The sequence below is a fragment of the Staurois parvus genome, unplaced genomic scaffold, assembly GCF_062004578.1.
Source record: "Staurois parvus isolate SC_StPar_1 unplaced genomic scaffold, SC_StPar_1.0 ptg000374l, whole genome shotgun sequence".
NCBI lineage: Eukaryota > Metazoa > Chordata > Amphibia > Anura > Ranidae > Staurois > Staurois parvus.
Genome location: NW_028318170.1, coordinates 1,189,152 through 1,207,388, shown reverse-complemented (window position 1 = coordinate 1,207,388; position 18,237 = coordinate 1,189,152). Strand labels below are relative to the sequence as shown.

At 44.4% G+C, this 18,237-nt stretch overlaps 1 protein-coding gene across 1 annotated transcript in view; it reads left to right on the top strand.

The window, feature by feature from the left end:
* Positions 1 to 18,237, top strand: part of LOC149456154 (NACHT, LRR and PYD domains-containing protein 3-like) — a 61,827-nt gene that overhangs the window by 9,756 nt on the left and 33,834 nt on the right. The window contains exon 3 of the mRNA XM_089685370.1: positions 8,854 to 9,024. Coding sequence (XP_089541496.1) covers positions 8,854 to 9,024 — 171 coding nt within the window. The remainder of the gene's footprint in view (positions 1 to 8,853; positions 9,025 to 18,237) is intronic.

Below are 18,237 nucleotides of genomic sequence, written 5' to 3'. Positions count from 1 at the left end.
CGCCGGGGGTGCCCAGGGACGCGACCTGGTTTCAGTCTTGCACCAAGTCCATCCCCACCATCAGGGGCCCTGGTGAAAAGGCAGACTGGGACTTAGACTCCGCGTCCTGGGAAACCCCGTGCCGTGGACCACTAGAGATCCCGTTGGGCGGAGCCTGACAGATTGATTTGGTTGCACAGTGTGCAGCGTTTCTTATTGCAGGGTTTGCTTCCATTATTTGTGACCTCATAATCAGAAGGAAGTTTCCTACTGATTAGTTTATTTCTGAGGTTGGGGGGTTTGTCTGAAGGCCACTATTGGGGGGTTGTCTGAAGGCCACTATTGGGGGGTTGTCTGAAAGCCAGTATTGGGGGTTGCTGGAATATTTCTTTCAGAGTTCCATCCTCTGTTATGATGGGTTGTAAATCTTTGATTATTTTTCTTCTTCCTTCTAGTGCCGGGTTGTATGTGGTTACTAGAGGTACACAGTTGTTTGTTTTTTTTTCTCTTTGTACTGAAGTAGGTTTTCTCTTCGGGTTCTCAAGGCTGTGTTTATGCCGGTGTTGATAGTTTTGTCCTTGTAACCTTTCTTATGGAAGGAGTCTGCTAGTGTCCCGAGATGTGTATCTCTGTCTCTTGGGTCAGAACATATTTGGTGGTATCTGTCATGGAGTGCCAGTGTCTCTCCCATCCCCCGCCATATCCCTCTACCCCTCCCTCCCCCCTTGCACATTCGGATGTCCATGTAGCTTCCATGAATGGTGGTGGTACGTCCGTTGAAGAGGCAACCCGGCAGCGTCCCACATGGTTTTTTAAATAGACTTGCACAGGAAGCAGCCCTCCTCTTTGATCCTGTCCATGCTGCTGGAATCATCTTGCTCCCGGAAAGACGCTGGGAGGCTCGGATGAGGGGGACTGAGCCTCCCCAGCCATCCCCGCTGTGCACTCTGTAGATCCCCAAAAGGTCAGGACTGTAGCCCTCTGCAATACCCCAGGGTTGGGAGTCTCCACAGCTCTGCATGAGCCTTCTCCTCAAAGGTCAGACCCCACAGCTGAGACCCTGCCAGACCCTGCAAGCCTGTCTACTGAGCACCCTTGAACCCTGTCCACTGCTGAGTGCCCTGAGAGCTGCTGCTGAGGGACCCTGTATGTTGTCCATGGCTGCATGTCCCTGGAAACTGTCTGCTGCTGAGTGTCCTGGGAGCTGCCACTGAGGGACCCTGCACACTGTCCATGTCTGCGTGTCCCTGGAGCCTGTCTGCTGCTGAGTGCCCGGGGAGCTGCTGCTGAGGGACCCTGCACACTGTCCATGGCTGCGTGTCCCTGGAAGCCGTCCGCTGCTGAGTGCCCGGGGAGCTTCTGCTGATCGCTGGTTGTCCCTGAAATGCTGACCACTGGTCGTCCCTGTCTGGAGCCTCTTGCCACTGAGGATCTGCAAGCTGCTTACCGTGAGTGTCCTGAACTGTCCCCACTGTGTGCACCAAACCCTGTGTTCTGAACTGTCCCCGCTGTGTGCACCGACCCCCCCCCCCTCCGTGTTCTGAACTGTCCCCGCTGTGTGCACCGACCACCCGTGTTCTGAACTGTCCATGCTGTGTGCACCGACCACCCGTGTTCTGAACTGCACCGCTGTGTTCACTGACCACCCGTGTTCTGAACTGTCCCCGTTCTGTGCACCGACCACCCATGTTCTGAGCTGGCGCTGTTGTGCGCACAGACTACCCGTGTCCTGAACTGTCCCAGTGACACTGATGTCCCTGGGAAGCTGGGTGGGAGCTGTGCTAGGCCAGACTCCACAGCTGGAGTCCTGTTGAGTCCCCGTTACCCCGATGTCCCTAGAAAGCTGGGTGGGAGCGGTGCTAGGCCAGACTCCACAGCTGGAGTCCCGTTGAGTCCCCGTGAGCCCACTTACTGTGGGTGTCCCTACGAGCCGCATGTTGCGCAGTGCCATGAACTGTTCTGATTGAGTGTCTTTCAGAGTTCAATAAAGCTTTGTGTGTTCCCCATCTTCTTCGTGTGTTCTGTCCTGCCTACGCTTCTGTTACAGTATCTAATGGCCTGACTGTGTATGATGGCACGTTTCGTGTGTTGGGGGTGGAAGCTGGAACTGTGGAGGTAGTTGCATCTGTCGGTGGGTTTCCTGTATATTGAGGTGTGAAGCGTATCATCCCTGATGTATACTGTGGTGTCTATTTTCTACAAAGCCTGAGATTCGTTCGGTGAGTGTGTTCTGTTTTGGCGGTTTTCCTTACCCCACTTATTCACTTGGTTCTATACAGATTACAAATGCAATAAGTGATTATAACCTTTTGTCTATACCTGGATTTAGCCAATGGTGTTAATATTAAAGGATAACAACTGTGCACAAATAAAGATCTAATTTATTTACACAGAAAAAGAAAGTGGCTGTTAATCAATTACAACAAAATATAATGTAACCAGTATAACGTAAAAAGTAGTAATATTACTATGATATACAGATTGTTACCAATACAAAGACTACAAGAAAGAGATAGTTACAAGAAAAAGACAGAGCAATGGTGATACATTACATCCTGATGTTGTTAGGTCTCGCTCCGGAAGGCACATGGCACAAAAAGGGAATTCCTCTTTTGTATTTGCTCTTTTATACACTTTAGAAAAGACCATCCCTAGATCCACCCACCCAAGTAAATTCACACCTCAAATGGGTGGGCTTCAGAGCAATGGCCAGTTCAGTTAAAAGAAAAACAGGAAATTCCAGTTGCCTCCCATCCCCCCAACTCAATTGAGTCTTAAGTGTAATCCCTCTCCCCCCACCACAGCCACAATAACCTTCATGGAGGTGTGTTGAGGTGATACAACAGATGGTAAATATGTTACATAAATTGAGACCCTGAACAGAAGTTGACAATAATATTAAAATTATTATAGGCCCAAAATAGCCACCACAGTTCATACCTGTTATGATGGGTCTGCCTGGATTTCCTGGCTTGTGTTTTTTGGGCAGCATGTAGAAGTCCCCGATTTCTGGATGATCCGGAATTGCATTCATAAGTTCTGAATGTAGGTGGGCTGGAAGTGTTTTGAGACTTTTTAATTGCTTTGTAAAGTTCTGGGTCGGATCATAATCCAGTTTCTTATAGTAGATGGCATTTTCCAGCTGCCTCTGGCCTTCTTGTATGTATTTGTTTGTATCCATCACAACAACTGCTCCCCCTTTATCCGCTGGTTTCATGGTGATGGCCTGATTATTGCACAAATCATGTATAGCCCTTCGCTCTAGTGGTGAAAGATTGTACAGAATTTTCTTTTGCTGGGTGGATATCAGGGATGTAGCTCACAATCTGAAGCTATTAATATAGGTGTCCAGTTTGGGGTTGGGTCCTTGTGGAGGTGTGAAGCAGCTGTTCTTTTTCTTTGTGTCGCACTCCATTGTCCTAGGATTCCTTTCATTATTGTGGAAATATTCTTTGAGCCTTAGTCTCCTGAAGAAATCCTCCATATCTGACATCACCATCAAACCAGCAGATAAAGGGGGAGCAGTTGTTGTGATGGATACAAACAAATACATACAAGAAGGCCAGAGGCAGCTGGAAAATGCCATCTACTATAAGAATCTGGATTATGCTCCGACCCAGAACTTTACAAAGCAATTAAAAGGTCTCAAAACACTTACAGCCCACATACATTCAGAACTTATGAATGCAATTCCGGATCATCCAGAAATCGGGGACTTCTACATGTTGCCCAAAGTCCACAAGCCAGGAAATCCAGGCAGACCCATCATAACAGGTATGAATACACTCACCGAACAAATCTCAGGCTTTGTAGAAAATATTTCAAAAACCGTTAGTCAAGACTACTGCTAGTTTCCTGCAAGACACAACTGACTTTCTGAACAAGATCAGCAACATCCAGCAATTACCATCTAATACTCTTCTAGTGACTATGGATGTAGTATCCCTGTATAGTAATATCCCTCACATGGATGGATTAGCTGCATGTCACAGATCCTTTTCATCCTCACCAAACCACAAATACACTGCTGAGGATGTTACACAGCTCATTGAATTCATACTTACACACAACTACTTTGCCTTCAATAAAGACATTTATCCTCAATGTATGGGCACTGCGATGGGAAGTAAAATGGCCCCCCAATATGCCAATTTATTTATGGCTTACCTGGAGGAACAATTCCTGAACAGCACGGAACAAAAACCATACAGATCCTATCACTATATTGATGATATTTTCATCATATGGACAGAAGGTGAAGAAAACCTAAAACAATTTTACTCATTGATCAACACTTTTCATCCAATAATCAAACTAAAAATGGAATACTCAAACACACACGTCACCTTCCTAGACACCACAGTATACATCAGGGATGATACGCTTCACACCTCAATATACAGGAAACCCACCAACAGATGCAACTACCTCCACAGTTCCAGCTTCCACCCCCAACACACAAAACGTGCCATCATACACAGTCAGGCCATTAGATACCACCGAGTATGTTCTGACCCAAGAGACAGAGATAAACATCTCAGGACACTAGCAGACTCCTTCCATAAGAAAGGTTACAAGGACAAAACTATCAACACCGGCATAAACACAGCCTTGAGAACCCGAAGGGAAAATCTACTTCAGTACAAAGAGAAAAAAACAAACAACCTTGTACCTCTAGTAACCACATACAGCCCAGCACTAGAAGGAAGAAGAAAAATAATCAAAGATTTACAACCCATCATAACAGAGGATGGAACTCTGAAAGAAATATTCCAGCAACCCCCAATACTGGCCTTCAGACAACCCCCCAATACTGGCCTTCAGACAACCCCCAATACTGGCCTTCAGACAACCCCCCAATAGTGGCTTTCAGACAACCCCCCAACCTCAGACATAAACTAATCAGTAGGAAACGTCCTTCTGATGATGATGTCACAAATAATGGAAGCAAACCCTGCAATAAAAAATGCTGCAAGCTGTGCAACCAAATCAATCCATCAAAAAGTGTCAGACACTCAAAAGGGATCTTCAGTATCTCCGGATCATACAGCTGCACCTCCAGTCATGTTGTGTACCTTATCCAGTGCAGAAAATGCAGCAAAGGATCTTATGTTGGTAAAACAGGACAGAAGTTACAAACAAGGATGAATCTGCACAGACATACCATCAAGGAACATAAAGAAGATGACCTCTGCACACCTGTGGGACACTTCACCCAACCAGACCACAATATGGAAGACCTCAATGTTTTAGTTCTTAAAGGACATTTCAAATCTATTCAGGAAAGAAAAACTTTTGAACTAAGAATGATAATTCTATTTGACACAAGAGATAACGGCCTGAATTTGGATATGGGATTCCTCACTCATTATCCAACAGTTTTATGACTATCAGCTCTAACTTAACTCCCTCTGTGTGAGTGTCCCCCCCCCCCCCTCTGCTTTTGCTGTATCTTATCTTTAGCCTGTTTTTTTTTTTTCTCATCTCTTCTAACATTCTGCTAAAACTTTGTGATTTGTATAGTACTACTCATACCTTGAAGAAGGGGACACTCCCCGAAAGCATGTCCTCCAAATTGTATGTTAGTACAAATAAAAAAAGTATCACGGACAGGACTCAATTGTTTCTGTCACAAATGCACTAATACGGCTACAATCACCTCAAGCAAAAAGCAGGTATCTCATATTTCATATGTAGACATTCAGCCGGTGATTCTGAGCATTAATCTACTAGTGGCCAGGCTGCTAAATGCACTGAGGAAAAGTTATGAACCATGACATCAAATGTGAGGATTTTTGGTCATACCATGGGTCTCCACCTGCCACACCTGACCAAATGAGGCAATTGGTTTACTGCTCCAGGGAGACACCCTGTGGAGTTGCTAGAAAGCTAATCTGAGTTGAGCAGAGTTGAAGAATCTCCTTTTGTAACATCGGAACTAACAGTGGGAGATAAGAAATCCTTTTACTCTGAAACCTGATCTGCTTAACCCAGGATGTCTGGCAAGTACTTTAACCCTCAAAATTTCTCTCTGTTTTCTCTTTGCTGTGCTATTGTTCTCTGTATATTTATATATATATATATATATATATATATATATATATTGGCTACATCTTTTTCTGTAAATATTTTTATTGCACCCTTTTGACCTTTTTAGTAATAAATCTTGCTTTCTGAAAGTGTTGAAGTGTTTCTAAAACTCTTTAATGCAAACTACGAATTCCTGCCTGTGAAGAGCGCTACTGTGTGTATTTAACCCTCTGTATAACCTGCCTGCGGTGACAGTGGTATACAGACAGTTATCCAACCATCATAGTGTTATTGCTGGTATTGCCGAGTTTCCTCTTTCTCTGTACAAAAAGGAGGTGGTGGCAGTGTGAACGGTTAATTGTGTAATTACCCTGACCCAGTAACAATCTCTCTCAGGCTGCAAGTACACCGACTGTGGTCCATTAGCTGGAAAATCTCTGTGCAGGGTGCAGCTGGGCATGACATTGTTATGCACGTGACAGCGTGGTTTTAGATTAGCTAGTCCTTTGGTCATGAGTTTGGTGAGAGGGGCTGGGGTCTGACACCACAATCGTCACACTGCCCACCAAACATGACTGGTCCTGTCCAGAAACACTGCCAACTCACCGGTAAATGTGGGTCGGGGGATACTTGGTGACATCACTGGGTGACCCCGCTTCCATATCTACTTGTCATTGGGTGAATGCAATTCTTGAAAAAATATAAACATGGGGGTGGAGTTACTTGCCCAGTGCATATTGATTGGTTTGTGTGAAAGTTATATCATCTAGAAACTATGGGATATATATTGGAATTTTTTTTCTAAATACTACTTATGGTGGCAATAAGCAACTTATAATAGGACTCTGATAGGCAGGAAATCTGACACTAAATTTACAGGTACCTGTTGCAACTCACAGGAAAAAGAGCATCTGGCTGTCAAGGACTGCTTGAACCTCTACAAAAAATGTACCTGATAGTGCTAGTAGAGATCAGGCCTGATCCTGCTAACGCTGCAGTTTTGTGTATAATGTATCAATATAGAGATCTACTGACACTAACAGCTGCCGGCTCTTCCAGGTGCAGGTGCTGCTAGGCCGCCCCTCCCCCTTACTGAATGGAACTGCACGTCATATATCCCTGGAGGCACCGGGGCAGCCCGCCATTCACCTAGACTTATTCCAGAAGTCAGAGAGGGGGGTGGTCAACCATATGTAACCAAACAAACAAAATCTGATATCGATGAAGAGGGGGGATGGGGAGGAGGAACGTGCCCTGGGAGGGTGAAGGTCCACTTTAAGGTTCAGGTATTGGACATCACCATTGAAATCAATGGAGGCAGCTGAAAAATGTTGATGCCTCATGAAAGTAACATGCTGCTACATTTTTACCAGGACATGACCCAACGCTACTGCTCCTGTGTGAACAGCACTGTGTGGTACCATTGTAATATTCATGGCAGGCATTGACAGGCAGTTATGAGGATTTATAAATGCAGCATAAACACAGGGTATTGAAACACATGTGACCGAGACTTTGCTGAACTCTGTACCTACAGGCACCATGGATCAATTCATCATCAATTTTCACAGAATATCCAGTGAGATCCCTCAGGTGGGTTTCAGTAATCTGCTCCCTCCTCTCCTCTCACTTCTCTGAGTCAATCAGTTGTGAGTGGAAATTACAGCTTGAGTTACTGAGCTCTGGAAATAACATGGTTTGTACAGTGATCCAGGAGGGACAAGCTGGCAAACATGTGAAAATGTGATTTCAGCTCCACCTGCTGGCTTGAAATGTAAATACAAATTATTTATATACAATATTTCATATTTACAAATCTATGAATGTAATGTTTTGTCCTGACCATAATAAAGACAGAAAACTCTATACATTCCTCTGAAGGCAAAGACATCAGACAGTTCTCACTTCTGTACAAAAGGCCGTCCCATCACCAATACAACTCATACTCCCGAAATGTCATCTGTCATTGTCTCCCTTCTGCAGGATAGTAATTGTTCAATCCTGGAAAGTTACCCATCCCCCATCACTACAAGAAATGATGAACATCCCTAACTCCCATCCCCTTTATGAGTCCTTCTCTGCCATACAAAGTCCCCAGGCTTCCTCTGTCCTGGCTCTTGGCAGTGAGTGCCCATCCCCCCTCTCTGCTCCTGGTGGGGGTTCTGTTCAGGTATGAAGGTGGTATCCTATGGACATGACCCCTCCGGAGTCCCTCCACAACCACATATTATACTATGTAGAGCTGGGCAGTCGGCTTCATCTTCTTGTATTTTGTTCCTTTCTGTTTGGTTTCCTCATTACAAACGATTTCTCCATAAAATGAGTAGAGCTCTCCTCTGGTGAGGATTGTCCTCCTTATATTCTCCATCTGGAGGGTTTGGCCAATTTTTGAATTTCAGTTTTTCTGGGTGATATCAACAAGAAAGTGGACTTTGTGTGTCATGTGTGTCTGTGCTATGAATTCTATCTGCAGATGTGTGACTTCACCAAAGACTTCTGGATCATCTCCTGACCAAGTTCCCCCTGAGTCCCCCTATGTCAGGCCTTGTCTGCTCCTGTTCAGTATCTGCTCATCATTTCTCTGTGTGATCTCAGTAATGATATGGGAGACATTCTACTCCAGAGACAAGCTTCCTACAGAGTGAATGGACTGCTGGAGAGATCTACACCCCTCCCCCTTCCATGGATCATCAGAAGGGGATTTACTGACTTTTCTCACCTTGATGATGGGACCCCATTATCTTCTTCCTTCTTTCTTTTCTATGAGTTTTATGATGACCATACCCTAAGAGTTGTTGGTTCTTTCTCTAATATACTCTCATGTGTCTGTATTTGTCTCTGCAGGTTGGAGAGATGTGGTCTGACTTCCTCCTGCTGTGATGATCTCCGCTCCATTCTGATCACTAACCGATCCCTCACCACCCTGGATTTATCAGATAATGATCTCCAAGACTCTGGAATGAGACTTCTGTGTGAGGGACTCCGACATCCTGGCTGTACTCTGCAGGAGCTGAGGTGAGAATTCTACTATAAATGATCTCATATTCTGCTGGATTTTGGGATAAAACCTTTTGTGGGGGATCCAGACACATTCCCTAGAACATCAGATGTGTACTGACTAGTAGGGATGAGTGACTCTGCTCGGGTTCAATACCCTGCAGGGTCGTGATAAGTCCAATTGAAGGGGGAAGAGTGAGCACCCCCAAACCATACTAGGCCACATGCCTTCAACCAGGGGGTGCTTTTTGGCAAGGGGGCTTCCCTCCAAAGCCCATTGTCTTCATGTTGACACAAAGGACACTCACCCTTACACACAAAGGACACTCACATGCACACAAAGGACACTCACCTGCACACATGCTCTAACACATTCATTCAAGGAACAAACAACTTATATTCTTTATTTTTAATTTTATTTTAAGTTACATTTCTTTTTGTATTTGAAATTGTTACTTTTGTAGTGACTTTGTATCTTTTGTGTGTGATCAAATAAAGTCACACTGTTTTTTTCTTAACTGGCTCTGAAAAGGATTTATTCCTACAATCACCTACAGACACAGGAATACTAATAGAGTTTTGTTTTTCACAATTAAATAAAAATATCAGTTTGGTCCCACATGATTAAATAAGCTGCCTGTAGCAATCATGCACACCGCGATGGACACGGTCATCCATCTTGTTAAGAATCTTCCATGTTATAACATCTCTCTCCCAAAACAGGCTTCCTCCTCCAATTTCCCCCACTCCCTCAGGAATGTGGTCGGTGTGTGTGTGCAGAGATCACAGGCAACAGACTCATTGGGAGGGCATCATGGCTATAGACCTCACTAGCTAGGTGCCCCCCCTGTCTACAAACCTCTTGCTAGAGGAGGGCTTTTAGAGCCATAAACCAAGTCCTTCACTGAGTTCAAAGACCTTCAAGATCAGTCATACACCAGACACCACATTCAACATCCATTTTCCCCTATGATTACATATCTTGGATTATGAAAGACTTACACAAACATGGAGCACATATTCGGACGGCTCACTTTGAGCCCAGTCTCCTGGTATTACACCCCCAATCTGACATACACAGGAGAGCAGAAAATTATATCTCCTTAACCATTCAAGCAGTTATCTCAGAAACAATTGAGTCCTGTCTGTGATACTTTTTTTTATTTGCACTAACATACAATTTTGAGGACAATCTTTCGGGGAGTGTCCCCTTCTTCAAGGGCCGAGTAGTACTATACAAATCACAAAGTTTTAGCAGAATGTTAGAAGAGATGAGAAAAAAAAAAGGCTAAAGATAAGATACAGCAAAAGCAGGGGGGGGGGGGACACTCACACAGAGGGAGTTAAGTTAGAGCTGATAGTCATAAAACTGTTGGATAATGATTGAGGAATCCCATGTCCTAGTTAAGGCCGTTATCTCTTGTGTCAAATAGAATTATCATTCTTAGTTCAAAAGTTTTTCTTTCCTGAATTAAATTTCCTTTAAGAACTAAAACATTGAGGTCTCCCATTGTGTGGTCTGGTTGGGTGAAGTGTCCCAAAGGTGTGCAGAAGTCATCTTCTTTATGTTCCTTGATGGTATGTCTGTGCAGATTCATCCTTGTTTGCACCTTCTGTCCTGTTTTACCAACATAAGATCCTTTGTTACATTTTCTGCACTGGATAAGGTACACAACATGACTGGAGGTGCAGCTGTATGATCCGGAGATACTGAAGATCCCTTTTCAGTGTCGGACACTTTTGATGGATTGATTTGGTTGCACAGTTTGCAGCGTTTCTTATTGCAGGGTTTGCTTCCATTATTTGTGACATCATCATCAGAAGGAAGTTTCCTACTGATTAGTTTATTTCTGAGGTTGGGGGGTTTGTCTGAAAGTCACTATTGGGGGGGTTGTCTGAAGGCCAGTATTGGGGGTTGTCTGAAGGCCAGTATTGGGGGTTGCTGGAATTTTTCTTTCAGAGTTCCATCCTCTGTTATGATGGGTTGTAAATCTTTGATTATTTTTCTTCTTCCTTCTAGTGCTGGGCTGTATGTGGTTACTAGAGGTACAAGGTTGTTTGTTTTTTCTCTTTGTACTGAAGTAGGTTTTCCCTTCGGGTTCTCAAGGCTGTGTTTATGCCGGTGTTGATAGTTTTGTCCTTGTAACCTTTCTTATGGAAGGAGTCTGCTAGTGTCCCGAGATGTGTATCTCTGTCTCTTGGGTCAGAACTAGAGATGAGCGAATCGAAGTATCCGAAGTGGAATTCGAGTCGAATATCAGAAAAATTTTGATTCGTGCCGAATCCGAAAAATAGCCTAATTCGGACGCGCGAATCAAAATTTTTCAGAAAATGGCGGCTGACATGTGCGGCGACGGAGCGGGGATGTCTGGGAAGGCGCGCAGACAAGGCGCGCTGCCCCATAATGCATTCCTCAACGACATGTGATCGCATCAGCCAATCAGCAGCCAGCCAGCCAGCACTGTGTAATGGTCAAGGTATATATAGCGGCCATTTTGGAATTCTTCATTTGCCTGCAGTCATTGAACAGAGGCAGACCGCTCTGTACTAGGGACAGGGACAGAGTTAGGGCCACAGAAACGAGAATTGGGGACAGAAAAAAGTTACTTAGGGACAGAGAACCATTACTCAGGGACACAGACTTGTTAATGAGGGCCACAGAATCGTTATTTAGGGACAAAGAAACGCTAGTTAGGGCCACAGAATTCATACTCAGGGACAGACAGAATTGTTACTCAGTGCCAGAGAATTGTTACTTAGGGCCACAGAAACGTTATTAGGGCCACAGAATTTTTACTCAGGGACAGACAGAATTGTTACTGAGTGCCAGAGAATTGTTACTCAGGGACAGACAGAATTGTTACTGAGTGCCAGAGAATTGTTACTCAGGGCCACAGAATTCATACTCAGGGACAGACAGAATTGTTACTCAGGGACAGACAGAATTGTTACTGAGTGCCAGAGAATTGTTACTCAGGGACAGACAGAATTGTTACTGAGTGCCAGAGAATTGTTACTCAGGGACAGACAGAATTGTTACTGAGTGCCAGAGAATTGTTACTCAGGGACAGACAGAATTGTTACTGAGTGCCAGAGAATTGTTACTCAGGGACAGACAGAATTGTTACTGAGTGCCAGAGAATTGTTACTCAGGGCCACAGAATTCATACTCAGGGACAGACAGAATTGTTACTCAGGGACAGACAGAATTGTTACTGAGTGCCAGAGAATTGTTACTCAGGGACAGACAGAATTGTTACTGAGTGCCAGAGAATTGTTACTCGCACAGACACAAAATTGTTACTCGCACAGACACAGAATTGTTACTCGCACAGACGCAGAATTGTTACTCGCACAGACACAGAATTGTTACTCAGGGCCACAGAATTCATACTCAGGGACAGACAGAATTGTTACTCAGGGACAGACAGAATTGTTACTGAGTGCCAGAGAATTGTTACTCAGGGACAGACAGAATTGTTACTGAGTGCCAGAGAATTGTTACTCGCACAGACACAAAATTGTTACTCGCACAGACACAGAATTGTTGCACAGACACAGAATTGTTACTCAGGGCCACAGAATTCATACTCAGGGACAGACAGAATTGTTACTCAGGGACAGACAGAATTGTTACTGAGTGCCAGAGAATTGTTACTCAGGGACAGACAGAATTGTTACTGAGTGCCAGAGAATTGTTACTCGCACAGACACAAAATTGTTACTCGCACAGACACAAAATTGTTACTCGCACAGACACAGAATTGTTGCACAGACACAGAATTGTTACTCAGGGCCACAGAATTCATACTCAGGGACAGACAGAATTGTTACTCAGGGACAGACAGAATTGTTACTGAGTGCCAGAGAATTGTTACTCAGGGACAGACAGAATTGTTACTGAGTGCCAGAGAATTGTTACTCGCACAGACACAAAATTGTTACTCGCACAGACACAGAATTGTTGCACAGACACAGAATTGTTACTCAGGGCCACAGAATTCATACTCAGGGACAGACAGAATTGTTACTCAGGGACAGACAGAATTGTTACTGAGTGCCAGAGAATTGTTACTCAGGGCCACAGAATTCATACTCAGGGACAGACAGAATTGTTACTCAGGGACAGACAGAATTGTTACTGAGTGCCAGAGAATTGTTACTCAGGGACAGACAGAATTGTTACTGAGTGCCAGAGAATTGTTACTCGCACAGACACAAAATTGTTACTCGCACAGACACAGAATTGTTACTCGCACAGACACAGAATTGTTACTCGCACAGACACAGAATTGTTACTCAGGGCCACAGAATTCATACTCAGGGACAGACAGAATTGTTACTCAGGGACAGACAGAATTGTTACTGAGTGCCAGAGAATTGTTACTCAGGGACAGACAGAATTGTTACTGAGTGCCAGAGAATTGTTACTCGCACAGACACAAAATTGTTACTCGCACAGACACAGAATTGTTGCACAGACACATAATTGTTTCTCGCACAGACACAGAATTGTTACTCAGGGCCACAGAATTCATACTCAGGGACAGACAGAATTGTTACTCAGGGACAGACAGAATTGTTACTGAGTGCCAGAGAATTGTTACTCAGGGCAACAGAATTCATACTCAGGGACAGACAGAATTGTTACTCAGGGACAGACAGAATTGTTACTGAGTGCCAGAGAATTGTTACTCAGGGACAGACAGAATTGTTACTGAGTGCCAGAGAATTGTTACTCGCACAGACACAAAATTGTTACTCGCACAGACACAGAATTGTTACTCGCACAGACACAGAATTGTTACTCAGGGCCACAGAATTCATACTCAGGGACAGACAGAATTGTTACTCAGGGACAGACAGAATTGTTACTGAGTGCCAGAGAATTGTTACTCAGGGACAGACAGAATAGTTACTGAGTGCCAGAGAATTGTTACTCGCACAGACACAAAATTGTTACTCGCACAGACACAGAATTGTTGCACAGACACAGAATTGTTACTCGCACAGACACAGAATTGTTACTCAGGGCCACAGAATTCATACTCAGGGACAGACAGAATTGTTACTCAGGGACAGACAGAATTGTTACTGAGTGCCAGAGAATTGTTACTCAGGGACAGACAGAATTGTTACTGAGTGCCAGAGAATTGTTACTCAGGGCCACAGAATTCATACTCAGGGACAGACAGAATTGTTACTCAGGGACAGACAGAATTGTTACTGAGTGCCAGAGAATTGTTACTCAGGGACAGACAGAATTGTTACTGAGTGCCAGAGAATTCATACTCAGGGACAGACAGAATTGTTACTGAGTGCCAGAGAATTGTTACTCAGGGACAGACAGAATTGTTACTGAGTGCCAGAGAATTGTTACTCGCACAGACACAAAATTGTTACTCGCACAGACACAGAATTGTTACTCAGGGCCACAGAATTCATACTCAGGGACAGACAGAATTGTTACTCAGGGACAGACAGAATTGTTACTGAGTGCCAGAGAATTGTTACTCAGGGACAGACAGAATTGTTACTGAGTGCCAGAGAATTGTTACTCAGGGACAGACAGAATTGTTACTGAGTGCCAGAGAATTGTTACTCAGGGACAGACAGAATTGTTACTGAGTGCCAGAGAATTGTTACTCGCACAGACACAAAATTGTTACTCGCACAGACACAGAATTGTTACTCAGGGCCACAGAATTCATACTCAGGGACAGACAGAATTGTTACTCAGGGACAGACAGAATTGTTACTGAGTGCCAGAGAATTGTTACTCAGGGACAGACAGAATTGTTACTGAGTGCCAGAGAATTGTTACTCAGGGCCACAGAATTCATACTCAGGGACAGACAGAATTGTTACTCAGGGACAGACAGAATTGTTACTGAGTGCCAGAGAATTGTTACTCAGGGACAGACAGAATTGTTACTGAGTGCCAGAGAATTGTTACTCAGGGACAGACAGAATTGTTACTGAGTGCCAGAGAATTGTTACTCAGGGACAGACAGAATTGTTACTGAGTGCCAGAGAATTGTTACTCGCACAGACACAAAATTGTTACTCGCACAGACACAGAATTGTTACTCAGGGCCACAGAATTCATACTCAGGGACAGACAGAATTGTTACTCAGGGACAGACAGAATTGTTACTGAGTGCCAGAGAATTGTTACTCAGGGACAGACAGAATTGTTACTGAGTGCCAGAGAATTGTTACTCAGGGACAGACAGAATTGTTACTGAGTGCCAGAGAATTGTTACTCAGGGACAGACAGAATTGTTACTGAGTGCCAGAGAATTGTTACTCGCACAGACACAAAATTGTTACTCGCACAGACACAGAATTGTTACTCAGGGCCACAGAATTCATACTCAGGGACAGACAGAATTGTTACTCAGGGACAGACAGAATTGTTACTGAGTGCCAGAGAATTGTTACTCAGGGACAGACAGAATTGTTACTGAGTGCCAGAGAATTGTTACTCAGGGACAGACAGAATTGTTACTGAGTGCCAGAGAATTGTTACTCAGGGACAGACAGAATTGTTACTGAGTGCCAGAGAATTGTTACTCAGGGACAGACAGAATTGTTACTAAGTGCCAGAGAATTGTTACTCAGGGACAGACAGAATTGTTACTGAGTGCCAGAGAATTGTTACTCGCACAGACACAAAATTGTTACTCGCACAGACACAGAATTGTTACTCGCACAGACACAGAATTGTTACTCAGGGCCACAGAATTCATACTCAGGGACAGACAGAATTGTTACTCAGGGACAGACAGAATTGTTACTGAGTGCCAGAGAATTGTTACTCAGGGACAGACAGAATAGTTACTGAGTGCCAGAGAATTGTTACTCGCACAGACACAAAATTGTTACTCGCACAGACACAGAATTGTTGCACAGACACAGAATTGTTACTCGCACAGACACAGAATTGTTACTCAGGGCCACAGAATTCATACTCAGGGACAGACAGAATTGTTACTCAGGGACAGACAGAATTGTTACTGAGTGCCAGAGAATTGTTACTCAGGGACAGACAGAATTGTTACTGAGTGCCAGAGAATTGTTACTCAGGGCCACAGAATTCATACTCAGGGACAGACAGAATTGTTACTCAGGGACAGACAGAATTGTTACTGAGTGCCAGAGAATTGTTACTCAGGGACAGACAGAATTGTTACTGAGTGCCAGAGAATTGTTACTCAGGGACAGACAGAATTGTTACTGAGTGCCAGAGAATTGTTACTCAGGGACAGACAGAATTGTTACTGAGTGCCAGAGAATTGTTACTCGCACAGACACAAAATTGTTACTCGCACAGACACAGAATTGTTACTCAGGGCCACAGAATTCATACTCAGGGACAGACAGAATTGTTACTCAGGGACAGACAGAATTGTTACTGAGTGCCAGAGAATTGTTACTCAGGGACAGACAGAATTGTTACTGAGTGCCAGAGAATTGTTACTCAGGGACAGACAGAATTGTTACTGAGTGCCAGAGAATTGTTACTCAGGGACAGACAGAATTGTTACTGAGTGCCAGAGAATTGTTACTCGCACAGACACAAAATTGTTACTCGCACAGACACAGAATTGTTACTCAGGGCCACAGAATTCATACTCAGGGACAGACAGAATTGTTACTCAGGGACAGACAGAATTGTTACTGAGTGCCAGAGAATTGTTACTCAGGGACAGACAGAATTGTTACTGAGTGCCAGAGAATTGTTACTCAGGGCCACAGAATTCATACTCAGGGACAGACAGAATTGTTACTCAGGGACAGACAGAATTGTTACTGAGTGCCAGAGAATTGTTACTCAGGGACAGACAGAATTGTTACTGAGTGCCAGAGAATTGTTACTCAGGGACAGACAGAATTGTTACTGAGTGCCAGAGAATTGTTACTCAGGGACAGACAGAATTGTTACTGAGTGCCAGAGAATTGTTACTCGCACAGACACAAAATTGTTACTCGCACAGACACAGAATTGTTACTCAGGGCCACAGAATTCATACTCAGGGACAGACAGAATTGTTACTCAGGGACAGACAGAATTGTTACTGAGTGCCAGAGAATTGTTACTCAGGGACAGACAGAATTGTTACTGAGTGCCAGAGAATTGTTACTCAGGGACAGACAGAATTGTTACTGAGTGCCAGAGAATTGTTACTCAGGGACAGACAGAATTGTTACTGAGTGCCAGAGAATTGTTACTCGCACAGACACAAAATTGTTACTCGCACAGACACAGAATTGTTACTCAGGGCCACAGAATTCATACTCAGGGACAGACAGAATTGTTACTCAGGGACAGACAGAATTGTTACTGAGTGCCAGAGAATTGTTACTCAGGGACAGACAGAATTGTTACTGAGTGCCAGAGAATTGTTACTCAGGGACAGACAGAATTGTTACTGAGTGCCAGAGAATTGTTACTCAGGGACAGACAGAATTGTTACTGAGTGCCAGAGAATTGTTACTCAGGGACAGACAGAATTGTTACTAAGTGCCAGAGAATTGTTACTCAGGGACAGACAGAATTGTTACTGAGTGCCAGAGAATTGTTACTCGCACAGACACAAAATTGTTACTCGCACAGACACAGAATTGTTACTGAAGGCCACAGAACTGTTACTTAGGGCCACAGAATTGTTACTCGCACAGACACAGAATTGTTACTCGCACAGACACAGAACTGTTACTGAGGGCCACAGAACTGTTACTTAGGGCCACAGAATTGTTACTCGCACAGACACAGAATTGTTACTCAGGGACACAGAATTGTTACTCAGGGACACCTAATCGTTGAATTAAAGAGTATGTCAGACAACATGCAGAGGAGTGGCAGAGGAGGCAATGTTTTAGGAGCGAGCAGACGTGGCAGCAGAGGAAGGGTTCGAGGCAGCAGTATTCGCAGCCAGAGGCCAGTGCTCCCGGTGTCATCCAGCGGTCGTGTCTCCACCGACAACCCTGCCGTCATTGATTGGTTGGCTCGGTCGTCTTCCTCTTCCCAGGTCACCTCTGACACCTACAGCCAACGGTCGGTGGGTACGTCAGACACAACCGTTAGTTGGCATGGCCCGGGAGCAAGCCCACTGAAATCACGTGTCCTCTACCTGCCCCTGTCCTTTGCTGTTCCCTCACCAAGCGAAGTATCGCATGCTGTGGGCTCAGCCCCACTGTACAGTGAGGAAGAGCTAACAGAGGGCG